At 36.1% G+C, this 20,870-nt stretch overlaps 1 protein-coding gene across 1 annotated transcript in view; it reads right to left on the bottom strand.

Annotated features, from left to right (window-relative positions):
* LOC145675638 (ras GTPase-activating-like protein IQGAP1) overlaps positions 1-20,870 on the bottom strand; it is a 143,594-nt gene that overhangs the window by 87,901 nt on the left and 34,823 nt on the right. Inside the window, exons 5-9 of the mRNA XM_081746191.1 lie at positions 20,062-20,219; positions 13,534-13,668; positions 6,795-6,879; positions 5,027-5,115; positions 664-820 (exon numbers count right to left, since the gene is read on the bottom strand). Coding sequence (XP_081602317.1) covers positions 664-820; positions 5,027-5,115; positions 6,795-6,879; positions 13,534-13,668; positions 20,062-20,219 — 624 coding nt within the window. The remainder of the gene's footprint in view (positions 1-663; positions 821-5,026; positions 5,116-6,794; positions 6,880-13,533; positions 13,669-20,061; positions 20,220-20,870) is intronic.

The raw sequence follows: 20,870 nt of genomic DNA, 5'->3' as shown, positions 1-20,870 counted from the left end.
AGATCATTCATGAAAAAGCAGAAAGACCTGTTGCAGCTGTGTCAAAGAAAGGGTGTAGCCTCATATTTGATGGGATTAAATAATTCTCGGTAAACAAAAATCTAATCAGATGGTAAATACACAAGAATACAAAATATGGGCCAGTTTTACTACCCTTTGAAAAAGCTGAGAGAGATCTTGCTAGACGAATATTAACAATCAAGTCCAAGAATCTTTAACTTTATATAAATCCAGTCTAGATGGGCAATATTAGCAATGGGTTTACTAAGACTTGTATCAACAGTTACATTGTGATCATATTTCTTGTTATACTAGTGTGGAATGACTTGTAAAGTCAAGTTAAATATAATTGCGTTAGGTGTCAGAGGGTTGAAACAATTATATGCAATATACAGGTAATATTACGGTGAACACATCACAAGATGAAAGGTTTTATCTTTAAGACACGCATTTCTATTCTTAAATAACTTAGGAGCGACTTGTGGAAGGGAAAGAAGCAACTATTCAAAATTCTAGTGAATTTGTATTTGTAAAAGGTTCAAACATTTTTCATTACTCTCACCTTTAACCACGCAAAATGGGTTTAAAAAATGTATCATATATATAGAATATGAATGGAAATTAGTATTGATAATTCAAGCTGTAGTTGGGAAAGACACTTACAAGAAAGCTGCCTGTCTGCTGCTAAATTTCCATCAGTAACAATTTGCTGAAGAGTGCTGCTCCATTCATAGGCATCCATATTACTACCCCAATTCTCATCCTTTGCTAAGGTAATTAGTTGCTTTGCATAATGTAGTCCATTTGTTGGTCTCACATTCTGTAAATAAAATGTTAATAATTAGGTCACTATATTCTAAAAATCGTATTTTTATATATTATTTATTTTTAAATCAGGGGAAGGGATACTGATTACGAAATTAATAACAAATTACATAAATCTAAGGCTGACCCCATTATCTTGCATTAACTAGAAGAAAAGGGCGCTACTAACTTGCCTGTAATACTCTAAAGTGAAACATATTCTAAAAACAGGTACCATTTGCAAAGAAGTAGCTATTGAATTTCGGATAACAATGTCTCCATATTGCGATTTATTGGGTATATATGCATATCCACGGCGTCCACTTGGCTGCTTCACAGTTACATAATTCTTTAATTTTTGTTTTCCTTTCTCCTTTATTCTTAGCACGCTCTCCCCTATCTGATAACCTGTTTAGTGAAACGGTTTACAACGCACTTAGTTTATTATTTTATCTCTATTTTCTGATAACTCATTACATGTATATGTATGAATTACTTACGTGAAAATATAGAGAATCACAACTTGATGAAAAAACAATAAGAGTACACATATACTATTTGGAACTAAACAATCCCAAACTAGGTATGGTAAATAATTACTTATCAAAAAAGTGAGGACTCTTTCGAAAAGAAAAACGTTCATTTGCTAAACGTTTTACCAGATTGGACGGGAAGAAAAGAAAAATTAAAGAAAAGAAAAGCAGGTGTGAAAAGTTCATGTGGGTGACATTCGAAGATTCTTTTTTTTAAAAGCTTCATGAAATAGAGAAGGAAAGGAGCACGGAGGAAAGGAAAATTAAAATACAGAGAAGACGTTGTGAATCGTTCACGTAGGTCCAACGTTAGAATGCTATTTATTGAATTCTAATATGATGCCTCCCAACAATGACTGTGTACCCAGGATCAAGCTATAAAACATCACGAAGAAGCTATAAAACAATTCCTACATACGGATTTGCCAGATATTAAAATATTTTACCTCTCTCACTTATTTTAGTTTACTCGTTATTGCTCTAGTTGGATCAGAAGCGAACTGCTGGTTCTTAGCAGTCGAAACATTTACCGCAAGGATATTGAAATAAACTTCGATTATTATTAATCTACAAAAATGCAAAGTATAGAGAAACCTCTCTTGACAACCATCTCCCATCATGATCGATTTTCACTGGAACTGAATTAGGGAGATACAGCAGTTCAATGTAACAGATCCTTTGTGGTGCTAGGGCTCCCTGGTTCGATCTCAGGGTAAGTTTGTGATGGAAAACATCATTTTCGTGGGTTTTCTCGGTCATTTACTTTCATTAACAGGGTGTCTACTAAAATTCCAAAATGAAATTTCGTGGCTTTTTCGTGATCTTCTCTTCACCAAATCATAAAATTTCCTAACATTTTCAAGAGCAAATTTGAGTGCGAATTAGGCCGAACTTTCATCCCTGCGATAGAAACGTACTTTGCTTGCTATTTGGTAGCATCTAAAGCCGACCATAGACATTTTTTTGGTGGTGAATTTTGACGTTTTATAGAACGAAGTTTTCCAATCTGTGCTTACATTTGTACAGTTAAAAAAAATCGTGACCCAAAAGCTAAATTTCGTGACTTTTTCGTGACATTCGTGACCGATAATCATTAATCTTCTTTGACCTACAAAAGTAGAAATTTCACTTCATTTGGAACGGAATCATATTCTCTTTAAAGTAATGTATTAGTCCGCTTTATGCCAACCACAACGCCTCCTGCCGGTGACACCCTATTTTTGCCTGAAAAAGTATATTAGCCTATTTCAGAAGACCACTTTACAACAAATATATACGTTGTATTCGTGATTTTACATGCTGAATGAAGTAATGTTAATGACCGTAACTAAAGGAGATAGTAGTTACGAACTCGGAAGAGCCATAAAATACTTGATATCCCCTCAGTGTGGGAAAAGAAGCAGGATATTACGTGAACATAACGGTGCCAATAATGGTAGATCAGCGTTTCCCAACCGGTGTGCCGCGGCACACTGGTGTGCCGCGAATGGGTCGCTGGTGTGCCGCGGGGAAATGAAAACAAAATTATTAATTATATAGAAACCTAATTGCAAGACAGGAAATATATGTATTTAAATTTCACATTACTATGAACCTCTACAATGAAAAAATATTGTAATTGTAATATATTATTGTACATACATTACTACTACATAGATTGTATTTCGAAAACAGAATTTTATTAATATTTAAAATTGTGACGTATACTAACCATGTTAATAAATTATAAGTTTCACACTGTGTTACTTATCTGTTCATTTTTAATGTTGAAAAAAGTATTAATTATAATTGTTATGACCATTATTGTTTCTTCATTGTTACAGATTATTTCGTAACTTGAAATTTTAAAATCTCATTCTAACCTTTCGACAAAGCAAACACTCATACAAATTACCGCAATTCTCTTTTAAAAGTACAAGAGATTTGTTTGTTAGTTCGTAATTTAGTGATCTTCCTTGTGAAAGGTTGGATACATTCTTCGGAGAAGAAAGTGTATTTTTTTAAAAGACTGAGTTCTATATTTCATTGGAATTGTTTTCTATTTTTTAATTTGAATGAAAAGTAAGTATAATTTACGATGGAGGAAAATCAGTGATCGAGCTTTATTCTTTGTGAGAAGGAGGTCAGTAATGAAACAAAACAAATACGACGGTATTTTCTATTTACAAATAATAATAATAATAATTATCCTATGAGTGTGCCGCGAGAATTCAAGTTAGACCCGTAGTGTGCCGCAAGTTGAAAAAGGTTGGGAAACGCTGCTGTAGATGATGTTGCATAATGATGCTTATCTTCACCAGCAAATTATTTTGTGACAATAGAAGTACATTCATGTGCAAATTTAAAATTCAAAGAACTCTCAGAAAAACTGATTGACACACTCCAAAAGTGGAACCAACTTTGCGGGAAGGAGGAAAGTTTTCTTTGTTTATTTTAGTTATTACTGTAATTGTGATCGAGTTAGTAAAGTATTCTATGTATATCAGAATATAAAAGCAATTGCTTATGTTTTTTTTTCTTTCTTTTAATGTACAAAATTGTATGTCTATCATGTTTATTGTTAACAGCAACAGGAAATTGATATCCCTTCAGTAAAGGATAAGACCTGGATGATACAAGAGAACGAAAAGGAGAAATCGCAACGAGACTTAGCAATTAAACAATTTAAATACAGCAAGAGTCAAATACAATATGTACTTGTTAACCGTGAACGTTATGTGAAAAAGTGGGAACGGACTGTTGCGAAGAAAAGATGCTGGCAACTTCACAAGGAAATCAACAATACAGTATTCGAGTGGTTTAAGCGAACTCAGGCAAAAGATCCTCCAATCAGTGAACCTATGTCACCACTTGAGTATTACAGTTTCTTCAAATATTCCTTAACATTTCACTGCTCTCAAAATAAAAATTTATTCTAGAATACAAGCATGACAGGTCCTATTATTCATTAACCTCTGTATTTGAGCTTTACAAGCTTGATTTGAAATTACTCTTTTTAAGAGAACTCTCTCTCTAAACGGTGGATTTTAGTTAAAATTATGGAAATATGAAGCCATCGCTTTATAATAGGTGGCATCCCCTCGTTTCCCTGTTCAAAGTAAAGGAAAAATTTCAATTGCTGTAACATTGACCGATTGTGAAAATACTTCCATCATTGTAATATGAAGGAATTTCAATAATATTAAACTATATAGGTGATTGATATTGATAATCGATAATCTTCAAATTTACAGTACCAGAGTTGATAAGAAGCTATTTAGTTTGCTCAAAAAACATTTTGAAGCAACACAAATACAATCAACACCAATCGCTATTCTAAGAAAGCATCGAAATTTCGAGACACTTGTGTTAATACATTTTGATATGTGGGTTCTTACAAGATAACTTTTGCTCATGTTCTTCAATATTCTAAAACATTTGAATCGTGTAATAAAAAGAGGGATTATAATATGTATACGTAAGCAATAATTGAAGCTGCAGATGAAAAACAACCAATATTCTAAAAAACTGACCGTGAATTGATAAATTTTATACGCAATAGGTAAGGAACGAAATAATTTTCTAAAAAGTTATTCGCGCGAAAAAAAAACTATAGAAATATAATTAGCATTACAGCTAGGAACTTTTGAGCATTTATAAACGCGAAATTTGTTGTTACAGAAGTGCAGCAAATAAACACAAAAATATACCTTCACATTCGCTGAAATCAAAGCTTTTACGAGTTGAGGAATATCTTGAGTTTCCACTGCTTGAAGCACCTCGTTCCAAGCTGCCATCACTGTTAAAAAGAGAAAATATATTATCAATAGTAACTTTGAAAACAGATATGGTTAAATAAGTATACATAAAAGATCTGGTTATTTCTACCTTCTTTCAGGCATTGTCATTTCACTTGAATTAAATGATTAACAAATCCAAATATTTCTATTTCAGTTCTTATGCCAACTAAATCTTACGTACAAACATTGAACTAGCTCAGCACTTCCCACACTTTCAGTTCATAGCACTTTAGTTTACCAAGATTTTTCCTATGGCGTCCCAAGAAAGAACAGATGTACCTAAGAGAAAGAACAGATGTAAAAAAGTCACGTTTTCACACTTGATACCCTATTGGGGCCCCAAATTCAGGTGCCTGCACGAAACACACCTCGAAAATATTCTACATACCTTACGTTCCGAAGTATTTTCTGAAGCCAAGTGTAACTGAAATACGGTTAGTAGGTACGGAGATAAAAGTTTTCACAGCGTATTGCAACGTTTGGAAAGCAAAAAGGAACGAAAGATACATAAATAATCTCACTTAGGAAGCTCCTGCTCTATCCTATCTTAAGTTCACTGTTCATACATGTTGTGTTTAGAACTAAGCAGACTTTCGGAACTCTGGACTATTTAACTAGAAAACCGTAAGCAGGATTGATGGTTGTCCAGTAGATGAAAAAATGAAATCTAAGTTTTACGTGCCACGGTTATGCCGGTTAGGCTAAAGGAGACAGTGATGATGAGAGATGAGTGAAATGATGGAAGTGGGAGGAAACGGGAGAATCCCGAGAAAACCCACGAGCACGGTGTTTGTCCACCACAAAGTTCACATGGCGCAAACTAGGATCGGACCAGGGACCCCAAGCACCGGAGGCGAACGCTCTACCACTGAGTCACCGCGCCCCCCTTGTCCAGTAGAAGTAAGTGATAGGGATGCACACTGAACGTTATCCGCCATCTTGGATCAACTTAAAATATTTTCAGGAATTAATAATTTGTTATTAGGTTTAAATATATATATATATATAACATGTCCAAAGTGACTTCACTAATGTCTAGCCCTATAATGTTCAGTCTTCTGAAAAATTCAAAGTGATTTCAAAATGATGGAGCTCAGATGTTAAATGAAACACTTCTTCCATTTAACTCGATGATATGCTCGAATCACACCTAACGCTTCCAGTTTTTCAATTAAATGACTGGATCCAGACATTAGGAACACTGTATATATTCTTATTCTGGCTTCGCAGACCTTAAGATGCCTATCTCAAAATTCTTAATAGGGTATTCTTGTTGTTTCATTTTGGCAACATACTTATAAATTATATTGTATAAAACAGTACATGATTGTCTCTTTCGCTTAATTTACCAAAATATTCTCCTTCCATATTCAATGAGAAAAAGCGGAAAGGCTATTACTCACCGCAAAAAATATTCCGAAGAAAGGGCGTAACCCTTTGACCGGCTTAACCCTTAAAAAAAAAAATAGCAGAATTTTCTTCTCAATTGCTATATTTTTTGCGGTGAGTAATAGCCTTTCCGCTTTTTCTCATTGAATATAATATAATCACCGCTCGCAATAGTGTGATATTCTCCTTCCATTTACAAGTAAAAAGCTATTAAAATGAGGTTTCTGAACGTTAAGTACTATTACACAATTACCAAAGATTTATAATAAATACTACAAAAGATCATTACCATTTGCCAGCAAAACGAATCCCTGTATTTCTCCTTGTGTAAGTAATTCATCATAAACATCAGCAACGTAGCTTCCATTCATGGACTGAAAAAGAAAACGCTATTATAAGCAACCTGTGGACAAATATATTTGGTGGAAACAATGTTACGAATAAATGTACATGGCAAGTCGTTAGATTTTTAAAGATACGAATGAAAAAAAAATTCTTCTGATTTTTCAAGCAGATTTTTTTTAAAACAATACAACAGTCCAACTCTCACGAAACTTAAATATATTCTTAAGTAGTTCTATCAGCGACTCCGTTATCCATCAGTAAAAATTAAAAGCACTTTCTCCAGTCCATGGAAACGTATCCTCCTTCAATTTCTGTCTGAGAGTTTTTAATCTCTCTTTGTCGCCAATCTTTACCGAGTTGAATCTTTCCTTAACTTCGGGAACAGTAATACAGTGTCATGCTCGGCAAAGAGGAAGGATATGGGAATAGTTATTCTATTTTCAGCCAAGAAGTCAAATGTCCACAAGGAGACATGTGCACCAGCATTGTTCTGGTAAATCAGGATTCCATGAAGCCCTATCTTTGGTCGCTCTTTGCACAATGGCTCGAAAATTGGGAAAGGCATGCTGCTTTGTACTAAAGTACACGAATCACCTTGATAAAAATAATTAACTACATATCCCATACACGCCGTAGATGTTGGTCCTTTCGCGATCTAGGACTTCCTTCATGGATTTTGGATATCTATTGGTGCTTACTTTCATAATTAAAATCGTCCGTTTAATGTTTCGTTGCATATGACATTCACACCAAGCTTTGATTTTCAGTCGTCAAACCTGTAAAGAATGTACTTGCACTAATCCATTTTTTCTCTCTTCTTTAAATGTTACATGATATATAATTTTCAGTGCTGCCAACCTACTCTTCAGTTTATCCTTTAACTACTGATAACATGAACTTGATTTTCTCTGATTAGTTTTCCCACAGCGGAGTCTCTAGAGTCACATCAGTAATGTTTTCTGAAGTTACTGGAGTTACAAGCAGTTCACTACTAAATTTATCTCACGGACTTTGCTTAATGTTTGGAATTCTCGAAAATAGTTATAAATAGTCCAGTCAAATTACATCAAGAACGGGCCAAACCTACACATTTAGAATAAAAAGATGGAACCTTCTGGAATTTGTTCGTGATCTCTTCCTCATTAACCTCCAGAAAATCCCAAAAATCCAGTTGCGGGTTTTCCGCCATTTTGAATAAATAGTTTGCCATCTTGGATTTCTCACATGCACTTAATTTATGTCACATAACTTTTAAGCTAATTAACGTCGAAGGATCATTCTTCCTTTATTATACTTCTAATATTATAGGCAATGTAACAAGTTATCATCACTTTTCTCCGAGTAACCAGCTTTGCACAACTTTAGGATAAAGTGACAAATTGGGATCTGTAGTAGGGGACATATTCTTTTCATGGTCTCATAAAACTTAACACAGTAGAAATATGAAAAAAAGTGCTCCAACAACGAATAAAAGTTGTTGGAAATTTCATTTAAGCTTTAAAACGATGTACGAGGGTGGGCTGATAAGTTCTCGGCCCAACCCAGAAGGACTTGAGCTGCAAGCATAAAAGTGTGAAGCTATTCAACATAGTCCCCTCGAAGGTCAACACACTTGGCACTTCAATGCTGCAACTTCTCCGACCCCTTAAAAAACTCAAGGTCTGCAAAAAAAACAGTTCCGCAGCTGCTATCACCTCTTCATCAATGAAATTTCTGTCCTTTCAGTGCTGTTTTGAGTTTTGGAAACAAATAATAATCAGAAGGGACAAGATCTGGCGAGTAAGGTCAATGCACTGAAACGCTAGGTCCCTCAGAAAATCCATTGTTCTGCCAGCCTTGTGGACGGGAGCATTGTCCTGCATGAACGAGACACCTCGTGTCAACTTTCCCCGGCGCTTTTCTTTAATAGCGACCTTTACCTTAGCCAGCAGACTGCAGTAATACTCTGCAGTTATGGTTTGGCCCTTTGGAAGGTAGTCTGAGAGCAAAACACCATCCTTATCCCAGAATATCGAGGCAAGTACCTTCCCTGCGGACTTTTGTGCTTTGAATTTTTTGGGCCTTGGAGATCCTGAGTGGCGCTACTCGCATCACTGCTGTTTGATTTCCGGATCAAAGTACTGCAACCACATTTCACCCTGAGTAACAAGCCGATTCAAAAAATCGTCCTTGGAGTTCGCAAAATGCCATAAAATCACCTGCGATGATCTTACACGTTCGCGTTTCTGATCCGCGTTCAAACATTTCGGAATCCATTTCGCAGAAAGCTTGTGCATGTCCAACTGATCATGGATTATTGACCCAACACGTTCTTTGGATATGTGCACTTTGTCAGCTATCTCCTGAAGCGAAATCCGTCTGTTGCTCAAAATCAGGTCATGAATCTGGTCCACTTTTTCCGGAGTTGACACTGACACTGGCCTGCCACACCTGTCACCATCTTCTGTTGAAAATTCACCACGCTTGAAGTTCGCACACCACTTCTTCACAGTGGAGTATGAAGGGCATTGTCCATCCAATGTGTCCAGCATGCAACCATGGATTTCCTTGGGCGACTTCTGTTGCAGGAAGAACTTTATTACACCTCGCAACTCCTCTTTGGTGAATTTGACATCTGGCTCTGTCATGGTTCATTCAATTACCTGTAAAATAAAAACTGTTCATGGTAGAATCGTGAAATTTGGTACTTAAACATATAAAAGATCAACATTTCACATGACATCAATTACATTAGGGTAGTACATTCGGAATGGGGTCGGGCCGAGAACTTATCAGCCGACCCTTGTATATATTGTCAGTATGGTAAATAAATTATCGTATTTGATGGTTATGATGGTCGACCCACCGTAAAGGATACAAAACAGTGGACATGAACAAAGAAACCATGAATACGCGTAATCGTTGAGGGTAACATCACGTTGTTCGTTTATCTCAACAGGAATATCTTTCTAACACAAAGAAAAAATCCGAATTTATATCACTTCTGACAAAATATCTCGAAAAATCTGGTTGTACCGTACATCAATCACCTGATGATGCACACACATTAGTTGTGTTAATCGCAACAAACCTTGTAAAATCTGGCTCGTCCGTAATAGAGGAGAAGATTCAAATATTTTGGTTCTGAAGGTAGCACTCGCAACAGCTTAGACTTACATGTTTATTCCTGGCTCGAAGCCACTACATAAGATATACAGCAGTGCCAAACTTCAGAGAGCATTGGGCGATGTGGTGAACTGCATTTTTATTTCTGCATGCCTTCACTGGTTGTGATACAACTTCTGCTCCACAGAGTAAAGGAAAGAAAGTTGCGTACAAAATACTGGGAAAAAATGAAGAACTGCGTCGAGAAATGGATGTTTTCAATAACCCAACATCATCTGCTGATGATGTGGCAGCTGCTGGAGAAAAAATGTTCTTAGCGTTATATAGATGTGCAGAGAAAGAAAATCTGGATTGTAGAAGACTCTGCATGTACAGAAAGATTGTATCGAAACAACGCATTAGTGACACTTTCAACTTAGCGGTACTATCTCCAACAACAGCTGCTGCAAATCACCATAGTCTCCCTCCATGTGTTCTATTAAGTTCAGCAGTGGAAAAATCAAGAGATAACTCCAATTGAATGGGCTGGAGAATTTGGGGTGATTGCCTTCTTTCTGTAACAACATTTGAACAACCTGTTCCAGAAGATTTGTTAAAGTTTATAGCATGCAACTTCCAGACAAACTGCGGAAACAATTGTGGGTGCAAAAGAAGAGAGCTAAATTGTACATTATTTTGTGGGCAGAGTAGTGAACACGGATGTGGTAATGGCACTACTTTAATTGAAGATTCAGATGAAGGAAGTGATGATGAAGCTGTCACCAAAACTAACTTCTTTGACGAGGAAGTTTACGAAAACTGTGAACATTCAATTGCAAAACGCCATCGAGAAAAGTAAGTCTCACAGTACACTGGTATATTTAGAAGTTAATTTATCGTCGCAAGGCTTTTTATTTTGCCATATACACTGATCAGCAGTTGAATTAGAGACAGCAGGAAAGTTGCAGAAACCGCAATGCAGATGCTCCACCAGTGCATATGAATGAAATGCATCGCGAGGGTACTGCTGCCGTGTATTTCCTCTCTCAAGTATACATGTCAGTGCAGTGTGTGATGGGCAAGACGAAGGATCTGAGTGCACTTGACCGTGGTCAAATCGTAGGGGTCAGTCGACTGGGTGGCTCGATTTTGGAAGTAGCTGCGGTACTCGGATATTCAAAGGCTGTGAGTACATGGCTTCCGGTAAAACCGCACACACACGGGCAAACTGCCGCGGTCAGGACCGTGTCGACGACAGGGGTAGACGCTGAGTGGCCCGCATCGTAACAGGCGATAGACGGACCACAGTGCGTCAAATCGCGGAGAGGTTCAATGTAAGACAACTCCGTGTCAATTAGCACACAATTAGCAACCACCTGCTCACCATGGGATACAGAAGCCATCGACCCACGCGAGTATCCCTTCTAACAGCACAACACAGGAAACAACGTTTAGCATGGGCAAAGGAACACTGCCTGTGGACTGTGGAAATGTGGGAAAAGGTTTCCTGGACAGTTTCACATTGATATATATTGATGAACTGGTAAGGGTGTGTCGTCAACCGCAAGAGGAAAGGGATCCATCGTGACAGCAGGGAACTGTGCAGGCCGGTGGTGGTGGTATTCTCATCTGGGGCATGTTTACGTGGAGTGAAATGGGTCTTCTAACACGTGTAACACAATCCCTCACAGATAAACGCTATCGCAATATTCTGGACGACCATGTTATGTCATTTGCTCGGGTGCCACTCAAAGATGGTGACCTCATCTTGCAGTAGGACAATGCGCCGGCCCACCGCTCTAAGATTGCAGCAAACTGGTTTGATGAGCACTCCTCTCATCTGGCAACACCGTCATCGGACCTTAATCCGATCTAATACATCTGGGACGCCATCGGCTCTGGACCCTCTTCCAACTAACCTGCAAGCTCTGTGGGAGACTTTGCAGCTGATATGGATTGAGATTCCACAACAACACTTCAGGCGCCTCGTGGAGTGTCGTGGCGGTAGCCTCCGTTATCAAAGCGAAAGGTAATGTTACACGCTATTAGGTAGGTGTCTATAATTCAACTGGTGATCTGTGCATATTGTCTTCCTTTTTACAACTATAATACTTTTAAGTTTAGCAGTTTAATAGATGCCAGAAGAATCTAAGCACAATTATAAAAGCTAGTACGTATAGTAAAAATCATGAAACAGGATATGATGGTATTTGCTGTAAATAGGATACAAACGCACCTCAAATAATTCCGGTAAGTATATTTTCCTTCATTTTTAATAATTAATCCCTTGTTTAAATCACCATTTTTATTTTTTCCTAAATTTATATTTTCAAGCACTAATAGATAAAACTAAAATACACTGAAATTTTGTAACGCTAACGCGGAGAAAGTAATCACTTATTATATAATCTATAATATTAGAAGTATCATAAAGAAATCATGATACATTTACGTTTAATGGCTTAGGAGCCATAAGGCAAAAACTAAGTACTACGGAAAATTTCAAGATGGCATACTGCTTATTTAAAATGGCGGGAAACCAGCAACTAAAGTTTTGGGACTGTTTTCGTATAATATCAATACATGTAATATATTCTAACAGGTATAATCTTAAAAAATCTTTCAGTTTGATCGATTTTTGTCGTAATTGTACTGGACTAGGGCCACTTATTCAAAATGGCGGAAAACCAGCAACTGGATTTTTTTTAGGATTTTCTGGAGGTTAATAAGGAAGAGATCACGAACAAATTCCAGAAAGTCCCATCTTTTTATTCTAAATGTCTAACCTCAAACCTTATTTTGACTGCACTATAAACTATTGCTTTCGAAGGTGTGAATTTTTGAAGTTCCTGGTACAAAAGCTCTTAACAACCATAGGCCAACCATCGCACGACTATTCTCAGATCAATGGTGACTACGCAACTGAATTCTGACGTATCATTCTTTGTATCCAATGACTTGTTCAAGTATGCATAGATTCGTTCGGATAGGACAGAAACGTCAACGTTTAACTTGATATATTATTTTACAATGCCGATTCTAGAAACTTTTGGCCTATTATACTTACCTGCGTTGTAGTGTAAATTAAGCTTGACAATAGCTGTATTATTTTAAACGTAAACACTTCTATTTTGTGTGCTTGACAAAATTATCATTTCACATGCAAAATAGGGAATGGATCTATGATAAATAGGTCAAAAGTTAATACAGGAATCCATAATGAGGAACTACCTAAATAATAATATACTGCTTATCACTCAAGTTTAAATTGAAATTTTGATATCACTTTTTTTTTCTTCATTCTTCATGCAAATTAAATTTAAGTATTATGTTTAAACAGTATCTTACTCATTTAACAGAATTACCATGATTATTCATGTTCCTGCTGTAACCATCACCGTATGGATTAACAGGAATTAAGATCAAACTTTGAAATCATTAGTATTTTCGCAAAAATCAGTAAAATTATTTTAGTGCATTTGAATTATTTTTAGAACATTTTACTCCACCTTTGCTTAAATTACATAGAGTTCATATTCATCTAATTTATTGAATTAACAAAAGTAACCAAGCTTAAACCAAAAGAATTGTCATTGTACCTTATTCACGGAAGTTTGAACTTTGTTACATTTGGCTTCATATAAAGTTTCTTGATAAATCCCAGCTAGCTCTGGGTTAACCTTTTCCAATTTGGCAACAGGATTCTGAAGTGACTGTAATGTAGTTTCTGCACTCTTAAAAAGAAAGAAAAAAGTACTTTATGAGGTAAACGAAATAAAACCACCAAATACACTGAAATAGCTTAGTGTCCGGATAGAAGTTATCAGAATGAAGTAGCGGAGTGTGAGTCAAGGAAGTCAGAGATAATGATATTGGTATGGGTCGAACAAGTCTTTTATTTTATTGAACAATTTTACAGGATTATTATCATATGTATTCACTAGCTAAAGTCATTTGAAGTGTGTTGTCCCCTGGTTCCTTAGAGCCCTTCGTGTGTATCAGCACTTAAGTTTTTATATTTATTTATTTTAAAGTATCGTACGGAATATGCAACAGTGAACTTTGTGTATTAAAAGTGGCAGTTTTATATTTACTAGAAAATTTTCGTTCCTATTAGCCTGTTATAAGTCTTGGAGGCACTGGCTTCATTTATCCTTCAAATTGCAGGACGGACATAACCGAATTTGAATGGACCAAGTAGTATCAAAATGCACGATTACCTAGTTAATAAATGCACGATTACGCATAATACTAAACTCGTTTTGTTTTGTTTTCATGCATATAAACTGTGTAGAGCCCGTGTTGTTCATTCGAGTGCATGTGTTATTAATATACATGTATCTTCCGCTACAATGTTATCCACACTTCTAATGTTAAATATATTGCTTTTGTATGTAATAATACACGGTTTCTACAGGTTCTGAGCAAAAAGATTTTCTGACTTTTCATGACTCCACAGAAATTCTCTGCCTAGAGGAAATTTCTATGGAATTGTCGTCCTCCTCTCCCTACAGTCAATCGTTTCTTACCAACGTGGTAATTTTCCTTTGGTATGATGATTGATTATTATTGCTATACATATTCATTATATATTCCATATTAATTAATTTTGATTATAATAAGGACGGCAACAAATATCACTATACCATAACTATGCAAGAAAAAATAAATGTTTAACACGATCGTGTTTAGCATCTTGAAAAAATTTTAATCAGCACAGGGCTCATAGTGGTCTGGTCTCTTGTAAATAGTTGAAAAGTGACCAAAATCTCATCATGCCCCTTTTTTTCTTTGTCAATTTCTCCATCACCTCTCTGTTTGTTGTTTTGTTTAATCTTTTCTTCTTTTTGAGCTTCTTCCTTTCTTAGGCTTTCTAAGTATGCTTTGTAGGTACGGTAAGCAGACTTAGCAGATGTAAGAAGCTTGTGAGTAAGTGGAACCAGTTCTGGCCTATTTCCGAATTTCTTCATCCCAGACATTATATTTAACAGCATTGAGAGTTCTCAAAGCCATGAAATATTCAAATTCATCACCTACTCTTAAGAACATACAAGAAGCATAACACAAGACGAACATGATGAACCACATAAACACACACACACACACACAACGTTGAGCGGAGCGTTAACTATTACGAGAGAAAACTAAAAGAGTATTATGATAGAAGAATAGACACAGAAGGGTTCTCAACCCCACCTTGAGAGCTTAAGCATCCACCAACCATCCACTGTGCTTTAGAAAGAATAAAAGCTGAAGTGAGAATAAAGCTGACTGTTTCACATGTGGCAGCAAGTACTTCAGAAGAATAATGAATAACAAGTTCCTGCCTTTTTCCATTTATTTTAATAATATTTTTCTTAAAAAAAACTGCCAATGCAAAACATAAATCACACGAAAAAGTCACTTTACCTCCCAAAAAAGTAACTTTCAGTTAAAAAAAAGTGACTCGCTATGAGCCCTGTCAGCACCATTATTTTCAATACAATGAAGCTTTTTTCTTCTTCAGCTATTTAATTTCTGCATCAATTATATAGGTTTTCTTCATTCTCTTAACATACATGTTTACTTTCTTCCTCTAATTCTTTGAGCCTTGCATCCAATGCACTTTTCGTACCTTTCTTCTGCTCTTGTTCATTCCCCTCTACCTTTCTCTAGTCCAAATTTTCTTGATAGCATCTCCGTGCATTTCAAACGTAACTCAGCATCTTTAAAATCTCTACATTTTGGACTCCATAGCATCTCCGTGCATTTCAAACATAACTCAGCATCTTTAAAATCTCTACATTTTGGACTCCATCTGCTTCTAACATACTGTCATACAGTTGACGCTGTGCACCAAGGTTTTTTTTTTTTTTTTTTTTTTTTTTTTAAATAGCATGTTTTCTACTGGAATGTACTTGAACCTGAACCCACAAAATGGGGGTGATGTATATATTTCCTGAAAGCTTGGGTCAAGGTAGGATCAAAACCGGTTACCAAAATTGGGGAGGTCTCAAGCATTCCGCTTGAGGGCAGCACGTTACTCATTTTTATTAACACCTTTAAGCGTGCCAAAGTCCGTTGCAACCCCGAAAAATCTGAAACGGTGGGACAAATATGAAAACAGAAAAACATGTCTTTCATTATTTCAAAAGTATAACGTATCAAAGTAAAATAAATTGTCCCAGGGTCCCACTCAAAATTTTTAAATGGAAAGGGGAGGTCAACTTGCATATTGTATGAAAGTTGGTGTTAAATAAAATAAGATAAATCAAGTCGCGACTCCCTACGATAAGCCTGTGCAAAATAGCGGTGGGTCAAAATATCAACACAATCTTTATTGCAAACTCTACGGCCACTCGTATGAATCTGAAACGGTGGAATAGGTGTAGAAACAAAAACACGGATATGTCATTATTTCAAAAGTATAATGATTCAAAGTAAAAAGAAATGTTCCAGGGTCCCTCGCAGGGTCCCAGACGGGGTCCAACTCAAAATGTTGAAATGGAAAGGGGGTTCAAGTTGAGTATCATATGAAAGCTTATGTTAATGAAAGAAGGGAAAACAAAAACTAGAAAGTATCAAAGGAAATGACTCGTGTCATTTTGCAACGCTTATCGACAGTCGAGACTTGTCCAATGTCCAATTCTGTATCATTTAACACGAGCTTTCACATGATGTGCTTATTTTCCCCTCTTGGCACTTGAAACTTTTGAATTGGACCCCGTCTGGGACAATTTATTTTACTTTGATACGTTATACTTTTGAAATGATGAAAGACATGCTTTTCTGTTTTCATATCTGTCCCACTGTTTCAGTTTTTCCGGGGCTGCAACGAACTTTAAGACACGCTTAAAGGTTTAATAAAAATGAGTAACGTGCTGCCCACAAGCGAAATGCTTGAGACCTCCCCAATTTTGGTAACCGGTTTTGATCTTACCTTGACCCAAACTTTCAGGAAATATATACAACACCCCCACTTTGTGGGTTCAGGTTCAAGTACATCCCGTGTAAGACTTATTTATGGAAAAACTACCTTCAATAATTGCGTTGCCGTGAGAGAAAATCATACAGATCTTTACAACACGCCACAACTGTTTGAAATCCTCCTTCTCCATGAGAAGGTTCTTGAAGGAAATATATCCAGCCCTTCCTCACCACTAAAGTAAAAGATTTCCTCAAGCTTCTTTACTCACAGATTACAGAATGAGGAGTACTGTTTCTTGTGATTTTCAGTTACTACATCAAGAATTTTGACAATGTGCATCACTTGAAGAAGTAGGTAAAATCTTTTCTGTTCAGTCACAGAAGATCTCTGAATAATGTCAAGACTCAAAGATGACAGAGCTCTTATGGCGTTGTGCTGTAGAGGACTTCTTTCTTGCAGTTTTCTTATCAATGAGCATAATACACTGCGACATTCATGCAAAAATTCAAGTTTCTCCTAGTTCAGTGTATAGGCCTGCAAGAGACCATTTGCTGCAAATCCTATATCAATATTCTTGCTTGCTATCAGGTTGTCCGATTTGCTGCTATCAATACAATGGAGTGATGTGCCCTCACTTTTCATTACATCTGATTTGATACAGCGGATCATAAGATAAGGAGTCATTGGCTTTGGTGTTCGGAACTTTTGGAGAAAAAGGTGGCACCCTCCGGAGAGCAGCTTACACGTGTCAAATGAATCACTGACAATCTTTTTCAATGATGTAACAGTTTTCGATTTTGGTAGCTTTCTTCATTTAGAAACTTCGCTACATTTAAAGTCAATATACATTTTCTAGTAATCTCACACCACGAAATGTGTGTGGAAACAAAGAACACACTATTATTTCAACCAACAATCTTCTACGGGCTGGTGAGCCATTGAATAGGTACCAGAGGGATCACAATATGCAACAGCCAACAGAATCAATACCAATCTTCACTGCACCATACACAATGTGTAAATTAGACGTACCTAGGTTGACCAACCTACAGTGTCAATCACCGTGCACAGAGCTAATATGATCTTGAAATAAAGACTTGAAATTAATTAGGGCCATCCATGGATACTTGTATATGGTTCAAAACGGCAGAGGAAAAACACATTCAAGAAAAACCAGTCACTGGCTGTGCTTTTCTTACGGAAGATGCTATTCAAACAATATGTCACGACTTTCACCAGTTTATTATCCCAAAACCTTACTACCAAGTCCATTTGGGCTCTTTGGACAACTTTGTTCAGAGCTTTATCAAACCAGATGACAAAGAAGTTAAATTAATTGCTGTTGGACCGTAATAAACTATATATGAGGTCTTATCTGGTCCTAGGGAAAACGCATGGGCAATGTACTGTCTGGAAACATTACGTTAAATACTGTTTTCAAATCCTGGCAGGAGTTGAAAGACTACTTATTGTGCATAATTTGAAAAGCCCACATAATCTCTGTTTTCTGCACCTCATCTTTCAGAATGAAACTGTCCAAACAGCTCTTCTGAATTCCAACAGGTCTTGAAGTATCAGCAGTAGGCATATTTCATCTTGGTGTGACAGATTTATTCATGGACGCACTTTTTGAAAGAATTCTTACAGGAGGTACAGGAGGTTACTGTTGAACGTTTTTCTACAAATGGGTCACTGAATTTTTTTTACAATTTTTACATGAGTTGGTCCTTTTACATACGACGTTAAGGCCTGCTTCCCCATGTTGCTCAACTTCAGTGTTTTCCTACACACTTTAAATAAGCATCATTATCACGCCCATCGTTAAGAGAATATGAGAACAATTCAGACACATATAATCAAAAACATATAATAAGTTCGTATTTTTAAAAAGTTTAGACACACTCATATATAAAGAATGACTGCAAATACTTCGCTAAGATGAACTGTATTTCTTACCATTAGCAAAAACATTTATAGAACATGTTTGAGTAATTGTTGATCAATACGATTTTTTTAAAGGAATCTACATGTGTGTACTACTAGACTAAATAAAGAAAGCAATAGATACAGAAAGAAACGAAATCTTTGAGTTTTACGTCGCACGGTTATGCCGGTTAGGCTAAAGGAGACGGCGATGGTGAGAAATGAATGAAATGGTGGAATGAAGGAAGTGGGAGGAAACGGGAGAACCCCGAGAAAACCCACGAGCACGGTGTTTGTCCACCACAAACTCCACACGGCGAGCTGGGATCGAACCAGGGACCCCAAGCACCGGAGGTGAACACTACCACTAAGCCACCAGCCCCCCACCCTCTAGATACAGAAAGAATAGAACATACATAGAAGGGCTTTCAATCGTACCTCGAAAGCTTAAGTAACCACCAACCACCCGCAATGCTCTAAAGAACGAAGGCTCACAAGAAAATCGTGAGTGCCCAACCTTCACAAAAAAATACAATTTCATCACATTTGAACGCTGGTATCAACTGAGAATTCAAATATAGAAGTGTACATTTTTCTTTAAATTAAACAAACAAACAAACAAACAAACAAATAAAAATAAAATAAAAAATCCTTATCAAATACACTTCTATGATTTAAAAGAAAATACTAGAACAATCAAGCAAGAAGTATTATTCCACTTTATTTATTTATTTATTTCCAAAACAATTTCCTGATTTTCCAGATCGTAGGAACCCTATAATAATAATAATAATAATAATAATAATAATAATAATAATAATAATAATAATAATAATAATAATAATAATAATAATAATAATAATTATTATTATTATTATTATTATTATTATTATTATTATTATTATTATTATTATTATTATTATTATTATTATTATCTGTTCTCACTTATATTGGTAAATATTTCTGTATCCTTAGAAACAGTAAATTAATGTACGAAATTTGGAGACGAATTCAGTAATCTGATGACCTTACATTTTAGGCTGCTTCAGCAAGACACTTTTTATCTCTACGTTACGAGACTTCATGATAGCATTTAAAATACACGCACGGCGCATTCATGCATAAATACACTCTGACATGATTTAACCTAAGATTCTACACACTGAATTAACAGGTCCTTCCCGGACAAGAATGATTTTAATTTAAATAAATAAATATGTAAGCATTTATATAGTCGACAAACAGTGTCAACTACTGAAACTACCAACCTAACTTGAACAAATTCATACTCTCATACCTGCTTATCAATTGCTTCATTTATAGCAATAATAGCGGCATGGAGAGCAGCTTCATCCCCAGGTACTTCTTTCGTAAGAATTCCTCCAATCTTCTGGAACGACGGCATCTGGATCCCATACTTTTTCAATTCTTTACTCATGTTGTCAATCTCTTCATCTATAAAAATAGAAATACTTAGTTTAGTTGACAGCTCTATTCACTTGAACTTACGTTTAGAAGTCTTTAAGAATAATTTATATCAATTCCAACAATCCGTATGATATAATTCGCGGAAACTCAGTGCCAATTTTGAAACATGCTGCTAGTAATTATTCATGCATTAGGTGTTAGTTGATATGCCGTTAGAAAATTAGAAGGTAAAAGTAAAAATGTTTCCAGACGACAAGTTTTATTGGTGAACAAACATGAAACGTTAATTCATAATAAATTACACTAATCAGTAACATTTGCAACAGGTAAATAACACGTTGAGCTCAAAAAGTTCATCAATGCACTAAGTTCTAACATATTATTTGTTCTAATTCCGTGCTACATACTTTTTAAAAGCCCAAATTGTCTGCACATGAATATGCGTTACATTTTATCCCTAACTGAAATTGTTCACGGACACAATATAAAATTCACCCCTGCCCAACCTTTAAACTCAAAGTTAACTCATAAAAATCTTCCTATTTGCAGGAAACATTGTATGAATTTTCGCTAACGTTCAAGTATTAATCTTGTCGTTCGGACCCATATGAAAATGTGACAAATTCCAGGCAATGTTCTGTGCATGTACAGGTACATGTGACTTTAACAGGTACTATA

Source organism: Thermobia domestica, chromosome 2 (genome assembly GCF_964235325.1).
Source record: "Thermobia domestica chromosome 2, izTheDome1.hap1.1, whole genome shotgun sequence".
In the NCBI taxonomy this organism is placed as follows: Eukaryota; Metazoa; Arthropoda; class Insecta; order Zygentoma; family Lepismatidae; genus Thermobia; species Thermobia domestica.
This window is presented reverse-complemented; position numbering and strand designations above follow the sequence as displayed.